Here is an 8,814-nt window from a genome sequence, read left to right as displayed (position 1 = left end):
GTTTCAAGAGTCATCTCAGCGAAGTGATTTATTCGCCTGCGGCCAAACCCATGTTCTTCGATAGTCTTAGTCTAGTCGTTATCATGTTTGGCTATGCATGGTCCTGGGTTCAAATCATAGGGCCTAAATAGAAATATATATCTGAAATAGTTGTTAAATTTCAGTACCTACTAGCTAGGAGCTAAGGAAGTTGGCGGCAACTAGCCGCGGGCTTCGATGCGATCCCAGCTTTTGTCACTAGAATGGTATTGTAATTATAATCATTGAGACCTTCGATCACTCATAAAAATGTTGAGACCCGCTTATCCGCATTGTTTATGAGCATAGTGGGTCGATTCTCTAATCCTATCTAACTCCTTCCCTATGAGAGTGTCCAGCAATAATGAGGTAAATGCTGTAACAGTAACAAGACTATGCAATTATAACGCGTAAAAAAATTTTTTTTTCATTCTCGTGTTAATGTAGACGTCAAGATGGTATTACGACAAAATTTTAAACTAAATGTTAATTATTGAAACCAATTATTTTATAATTATCTAAGTATAATAATATTAGTTCGTTTATAGTAACTAGTGCTTAATACTTACGTTATGAAAAATACATAATATGCAAATAGTTAAACCTACGAAGTAGGTATCATGGACAAATAAGAGGAGACCTTGGGCTCAATCTGATAAATTAAACTGGATTTCATGGTCGGTTAAGGATTTAATAAGTATTGATATTTGATACTGAATAACTGGACTATAATCACAGGGAGCGAAGCGATGACCCAACAAATCTCAGCCTATTCTCCGTGTGCTCGGACGCGGCACGACGGCAGTCACACGCTCGCGTCCTTCCCGAACACATTAAACACGTTATAATGGCTATTTACATCACAACCTTAGCCTAAAATTAAATTATAAAAAAAACAAAAAAGGGCGGGAAAAATTATATCAACAAAACGACACCGTGTTCCGAATTAAAAATATGGCTATTAAATTTAAAAAAATGTTGGCTTTAATTTATTAAACTTTTTTATGTTAATTTATTTAATTTAAAGATATGGCACAATTTAAACGGGACTTTTGTGTGTTTATAAGAAGACGCATCTATTTGGTAAGTAGTTTTTCCTATTTTATTGTAAAATTTATCGCTGAATATTATGAAAAAATAAATAAAATACCTAAATATTTGTAATACCTTTTAGGTACATTCCCGGTTTCCAAGCTGGAGAATGTGCTTATTTTACTGCGCTTATCTCAAGAACTACTTGATTACCGATTATAAAAATACATTTGTTCTATAGCCCATTTATTGTTAAATCTGGAATCTTTTTCTTAATAAAAGATTTTATAAAAGTATCTCTTGATTATTATTATAAAAACTATTGAAAATACTATTGATTAGTTTTATCGAGTAAATTTTAACAAATAGTTATAAGTGTAAAGTTCAAATTCGTTACGTAAAACAATTTGCATTCACGCAAAACTTTCCTGTTAATTTCAAAAGGCCAATACGAAATCGCTTGCAAATCGTAAGTTCCAAGAATGACTGGGTGATGTCAACTTTTGTTCGTGGTGATAGTTTTGCATTGAATAAATACATTACGTCACGTCTTCACTCCAAATTTGCGTCTCCCGAATAACCTAGCAACGTATGGTAAATTATTTATTAACTTAGTCACTCACTCGACTGTACCGGTTGCGTCGAATGGATAGCACTTTTGTTCAGTTTTGTTGCATTCTCTTTTGTAATGTAGCATGGGAAGAATGCCTTTAGTTTACCAAGTTATTTTACGACCTATATATCTGAATTTATATCCGATTTTGTCGGATAGTTCTTTATAGAATCAGCATAATCTGCTTTTGCGAAATTTCAACTGTGTCTTAACGACTTTTTTTTCGTTTGTTTTATGAGTTTTACTTACTACCTGTAAGTGTTAGTCCAACAATCCGCACTGGGTCAGCGTGGTGGACTACGGCCTTAACCCTTCTCATTGTGGGGGGAAACCCGTGCCCTGTAGTGGGCCGGTAATGGATAGATATGATGATGAAAATGACTTACTGCCTGTGTCTTACGGTTACTGTAGCTAACTATGTCATAGGTTTATTAGTATAGCATTCATCACTAGGTTCTGTGTTCCATTCGTATGTCAAGCCAAACATATAAGTTACAGGGATTTTCTTGAAATTCTAAAGATCTGTAAGGCAATCGGTTGAAGGTTATCTACGTGCCTAGAAAAGCTTGTACAGTCCAGATTCTATATGCGATATGGATGGCATGTTCCAAGGATACGAAAAAATGATAATTATTATAATATGTTTAGTGTGTGCTGGCAGTGTGATGGGTCTAAGCTCAAAATCCCCTAAACCCCAACCCCCCCCCCCACCCCCCGTCTATGACAGACCCAGTAGTGGGTCGTGAATAGGTCGGGTAAGGATGATAGTAATCATACAGGAGGAGGAGGAGTTTTAAACTAGGAGTTTTAAATTTAGAGTTTTTTCTTAAATTTAAAACAAAACATGTTTTAAGACATTCCCTGAATGCTGAAGCTCATAAGAGCCTATGCGGACTTTAATAAGCCATCCTTCTATAGGCACCTCAGATAGAACCCTCCCATCATTGTTTCACTGACCGCAGTGATTTCATCATTACCGCGTGCGACAGCGATTGGATTTGTTTTTTTTAAAATATAAATTACATGTAGGGGCCTCGCTCTTGTGTTCTAATGCACTTTGCTGGAATAGCCTCCATTCCGCTTTTATTTTCAGCCAAACTTCCTCAATGCGTAGTGTTATTATTAATTTATTTATTCATCTTGCCCATCGCAGCACGCTTGCTTCTAACGCGATCGGACCACCTGGTGTTCTGTATATAACGAAAACCAAAGTCACCTCCTCAGGAAAAGTCCTTTACCTGAGGTACCTAACTATTATGAAAAATAAGGTTAATTTGCTGTACTCCGCGAAAAGCAGGAGAATCTGTGTGGTGTAATTTACAATTTCTTCAATCCTTATAAATTCAAATTCAAATTCATTTATTTCAAGTAGGCCTACTTTATAAGCACTTTTGAAACGTCAAGTATGCATGTTTGTGTGACTCTACCACCATGAAAATTATTTTACTCCACACCAAACAGATCTTCGGCAATGTACCTTTATAATTAATATTATTTATGTAATTTTCATAAGTAACACCTACTTTAAGCCAATACCTAACTATGTTTAAAAAATCATTCACAGATATATACATGAAATTTTGGTAGAAAATTTTACCGTTTACTACACGTTTACTAAAGTCAAAGTCAAAGTAAAAAATATCTTTATTCAAGTAGGCCCATAGGTGGCATTTTTGATGCGTACATAAGAATTACACGGTAGCGAGATGATGGCGATAACCACATTCGTAAACCTAAAACTAAAGCTACGAGTGTTCCAACGCGACCTGGTCTAAGAAGAAACCCACAACAAATTTAGCTCGGTGTTTTTTTTTTGTTATCACCATCTCACAATGTCATTTAAAATCATTAGAAGAGCAACCTGGTTAGAGCAATAATTTACACCCAAGCTTTTTTTATCGATTACGTAGTCCTCCGATGTCAACGGATAGTTTATTGTAGAATTGTATGCAATACATACTACTAAGTATTGCGTTGATTTGTGCATGTTTTGTGCTGTGACACATTTCTAACTATTTATTTCTTATCAGTCAATACTATTTGTATTGGGAGACAAAGATCCATCATTTTTTTTTAAGATGGTTTTTATAATAATTGTATACATTTATCTATACACACCGTTCGTCGTGTTAGAAACATACTCACACATGTCACAGAGCAGGGTCAGGTTACAGGTTACATACGGTGGAAACCGATAACGTATCTTTTTTACTAATCTTTACTTATGGAAAGGTAGGGTTTTTCATCTTAACTAAATACATACCTACCTCTTCCATAGTCCTTCTTCTTTACATAGTATAATTACAAAAATAATATTATAAAATAATTACATAGTATAATATTACCTACATAAAGTCTAATTTATCTCCAAAACGGATATTGTCGGGACTTTATAGGCCCAGTTACCTAGCGGATCATACATAAACTATTTTTTATCTACCTCAAAAGGGGTGAAATGGGAGTTGAAAGCGAATGTTTTCAACGTACGTAACGAGATAGGTTCAAGATACTTTAAGGGTTTCGGTATCCGCTAAGAAATAATTTCTGTCAGATTGTCTCATAATCCCGTAGAGTAAGCTAGCATATGTTCAACTGCAAATGAACAGGTTCGATCTTCGGGTCGAGCCAATGATTGTATTGGGTATATTGTATTGTATTCTTAGTACCAGTTCGGAATTTGAAAATTGGCGATGATTGAACCCTGTGCCTAGAGTTCGTTAAGCTTTAGGTCGTGGCCTGATCTCTTTTTGGTTTAATCAGCGCTGCCGATAAGAATATGAGAGTATGGATATTTGAGAAATTCTCTGTGAAGCTTGACCAACTTTTTTTTTAATCTGCACAGTTTCCAATAAAATACTTCTAAAATAGTTTTCTTAAACAAACCTTAAAGGTCTTATACTCGGGGATAAAAGATTGAAATACGTGAAATTGTACGCAGATGGAGTCGCGGGCAACGGTCTGTATTTTTTTTCCCACTACAAGTTAGGCCTTGACTGCAATCTTACCTTGTGGTAAGTGATGATGCAGTCTGAGATGGTAGCGGGCTAACCTATTAAGGAGTACGCGCGACATCGCACAGGAACACTAAATCGCTTAGCGGCACGTCTTTTTCGGTAGGGTGGTGACTAACCACGGCCAAAGCCTTCCACCAAACCAGACCAGATAAAAAACAGAAATTATAAACTCCCAAATTGCCCCTGCCCTGAATCGAACCCGGGACCTCCTACTTAAACTTACACCGTTGCGCTACAGAGGTCGTCAAAATCTATATTATAAAATATCAGGTACGTTTGCTTGAAAATCCTAGACATTAAACCTATCAGTGGAGCGTCTTTTTACAAGGTGGAGGCTACGTAGAGACTGATATGTTGACTCTACGTACGCATTACAAATATTTGTTCAGGCAACGTTATAGGAATCTTTTACTTGATGTATTAGCAAGATATATTTTGTACTTAATAAAATTTTCTCTTATCATTTTTAATTAGGTAACTAAACGTCGCCCGGTCATTACCGGTTAATTTAAATTACTCACTAAGTTAAAGGCGCAAGCGTAGTTAATTTTAGTAAAAGTAATAGTATAATTTCATATTCAGTTTTGTTGTATTCGACTTATTCATATAACCAAATATTACTTACGTAACTCATAAACCATTCAATATGTGCAGAGATGGTGGAAAATTTTGAAGAGGTGCTTGTTAAAAATTTAATTATAAATAATTAGTTTCAAAACAATAAAATCCAAGTGGGATTGGGGGTAGTAGTAGTTTTTCTTCGTTAGCCGATTATGTAGACTAGATGTACCATACGATATACCTATTCATTTGTGATTTAATTAAGTTGAGATAGTTCTCTCCATCGTCCGCTGAGTATCTCTGCGATGTCTTATTAGGTACATAGTTAAAGTCATGATGTTTCGGAGCTGTAACCTCTGCTTCGTGGTTATCGCAACCTTTGTTACAGTCTGAGAAAGATGGAGTATCAGGGCCACCTGTGACTAGAAACTGTGGCTTTCTTGTATTATCCTTATGAAGAAAGATTATTTGTTCGATTGGTAATTGTGAATGATCACATTCTTGTTTACTACTACTAGAATCAAATCATAGATTGCAAAGAGCCATTTGATAACGACTACTGCACCTTCAGGTATCCTTGCATCGTTCAAGTAAACTGAAATGTATGGAAATTGCACCCTTATTTCAATCATATATAAAAATAAAAATCATTAGCACATATGTTAAAATGTTAAAAAATGTAATGAAAAGTCTCGCAAATATTCAGTAATACTTATCATAGTTTAATTATTTACCCACTTTACGAAATTGCTATAACACATAATAATAGAGCAAATGTCGATTTTAATTCACGATATTTAATAACGTAAGGTTCGATGCGATTTAGTATATCGTTAATAATATTGACGCTATGACTCGTTTCAATTCGTCTGGAATGACAAATTAAGGTGATGGATCGTCCCTTCAATGGGGCCCTTAAAGTTTTGCCAATAGTTGCCATGATGGCTAAGAGTGTTTTTGCCTTTGTACTAATATATATAGATTAATGTGCAAAAACAAACTTTAACTTTTTATCAAGCACTTCCAATTAATTTTCGCCGGTCTCTCAGGTTAATATTATATACTTAGTTTATGCTGACAAAACTGTTTAAACGGTCACGACATCAGCTATTTACTATTCAGACTATTATGCAATACCGCAGCTCAATGTCGTGAGTTTCAGGTGAAACCGGAGGAGATATGGTGGAACATCGGTAGAGGGTTTTTGAAGTCGATTATATAAATTATTAAATGTTTTTGCTATTATAAATATTATAAAAATACGGGGCGACAACCATACTAGCAGCCGTGGTCACATCTAAGGCCAATGTTTGACAGTTCTGTCTGTCTTCCGGAATTTACAAGATACGAGTATATTTCGGCGTGCTCAGGAACTGTTCAATTTGGTTTCATCCAGATCTCATTACCATCAAACTGTGAGGTATCGTAAAGATCTAAACATTTGTTTTTGTATGAAACTGGCAAAGGAATCTATTACCAACTTGAAAATTGAAATTATATTTCGTAGTCAAAGTCAAAGTCAGAAATTTTGGTAGAAAATGTTCCCGTTAACTACACGTTTACTACGAGTGAATGTTTTGTGCTGTGACACATTGATAATTATAAAGATAGACTTTATTTCTTATCAGTCAATACTATTTGTATTTGGAGACAAAGATTTTTTTGAAGATGGTTCTTAGAATAAGTCTATACATTTATCTATACACATCGTTCGTCTGGTTAGAAACATACTCATGCATGTTACAGAGCAGCAGGTTACAGGTTACATACGGTGGAAACCGATAACGTATCTTTCTTGCTAATCTTTACTTGTATGGGGTTTTTCATCTTAACAAAATACATACCCACCACTTCCATAGTATGAAACACAGTCCATCTTCTTTACATAGTATAGCATTGCAAAAATAATATTATAAAATACAGAATCTATCACCAACTTGAAAATTGAAATTATAGTTCGTAGTTAAAGTCAATGTCAAATTTTATTCTATTCAAATAGGCACATAGATGGCCCTTGTGATGTATGACATAAAAATAAATGCGTAGTAGTGAGACGATGGCGCTAATTACAATCGTAAACTTATAACTTTAATTGCACTAAGTAGAGTAGGTAGTCACTTTTAAAGGCGGTGTCCTCTTTTTCTTAATTATCTTGTATGATATCTTGTATAATCTTACCTTAAGAAAAATATGAAAACAATCCCATAGCTAAAGCAAATTTCTGGAAATCTCAATTCATATCCTGGAAAACATATAACATAGAATATTATATTGTTTATATTTATAAACAATAAAATCTAACAAAACTACCCTTATAAAATCTAAAGCGACTTCCAAATATAGTTAACATTGCCCCTTTCAATGGCCAAACTAATTCTTTGCCCTAAGTGATTTTTTGCGCGTAAATCACCCGATAATTGAGAAAGTAATTGCATTAAAATAAAAATACATAATAATTATAGTTGTGAAACGTAAATTTCGCCTGTTTCGATGTCGGGTAGTAAAATATTCTGTTAAAAGCTTGCAAAACTCGTCGCGGTATTAAAGTATGAAGAAGCCTTTCAAAGCAAGACTTTTCAGTGCGTGCTTACAGTTTTGACCTAAAACACATTTTTCAAGGTGGTTTAGATTACTTGGAGATTCCATAAAAGCGTTTATGATTTTTTTTACTTAATCCTTGTTTTACGTATACTATTTGTTATGTATACTTAATATCTGATTACTAAGGCTGCGCTTATAAGTTACCGTTAAATTAAATACTTCAAATCATTGACTTCTTGGAGATGTCTCTTAAAAAGTACTAAGTTCGTATCAAACGTAAGCTTATAGAAAAGTCCTATTATAATAATAATATATAAAGACTACGTAAGCGATAAAAAAGCTTGGGTGTGAATTATTGCTCTAACCAGGTTTCTCTTCTTATAATTTTAAATGACAATGTGAGATGGTGATAACAAAAAGAAAAACACCCGGTTAAGTTTGTTGTGGGCTTCTTCTTAGACCAGGACGCGTTTGGAACCCTCGTAGCTTTCGTTTTAAGTTTACGAAAATGGTTATCGCCATCATCTCACTATCGTGTAATTCTCGTGTCAAAAGTGCCTTCTATGGGCCTACTTGAATAAAGATATTTTTGACTTTGACTTTGATTTTTACAAATCTCATATCATTCATTGGGGATTCTTTTAAGCTTAACGCCGCCGCGGTTACGTTTTGCAGTAAATCAGCTTAGACCTTCTAACAGCATCTCAAGAAAATGGTTGGAGGTCTCTCATTCTTTTTAGTATCTTAATAATTGACGGACCAAGCAGATGGCACATCCAGCTTTTGTGCACGCACTTCGTACCCGCACAAAGTCACTGCCTACCCTGGAATAAAGCTCGTATAGGAGGAGATTTACCCATTTGACGCCAGCTTTCTTCTTTGTGCCTTCCGCACCTAAAAAAACCTTGTGCACGCCACTGGGCACGCCTGGTGGAAAGAGGAATACCATCGCCTATAGTCAGAGCAACATTTTGCAGTGCATGCAAGTAACACGTTCTACTAATTGCCCCCTGCGTCCATCTTTCTATGATAGAC

The 8,814-nt window shown here is 35.1% G+C and overlaps 1 protein-coding gene across 2 annotated transcripts in view; it reads left to right on the top strand.

Annotated features, from left to right (window-relative positions):
• The first annotated feature begins 807 nt into the window (after window positions 1-807).
• Window positions 808-8,814, top strand: part of LOC120624796 (NADPH oxidase 4-like) — a 36,445-nt gene continuing 28,438 nt past the window's right edge. For both annotated transcript variants that reach the window (XM_039891540.1, XM_039891539.1), the window contains exon 1: window positions 808-1,101. In XM_039891540.1, coding sequence (XP_039747474.1) covers window positions 1,048-1,101 — 54 coding nt within the window. In that variant the 5' untranslated portion in view covers window positions 808-1,047. The remainder of the gene's footprint in view (window positions 1,102-8,814) is intronic.

Source organism: Pararge aegeria, chromosome 6, assembly GCF_905163445.1.
Source record: "Pararge aegeria chromosome 6, ilParAegt1.1, whole genome shotgun sequence".
NCBI lineage: Eukaryota > Metazoa > Arthropoda > Insecta > Lepidoptera > Nymphalidae > Pararge > Pararge aegeria.
The sequence above is the reverse complement of the archived record's forward strand: the minus strand, read 5'-3'. Positions and strand labels throughout refer to the sequence as shown.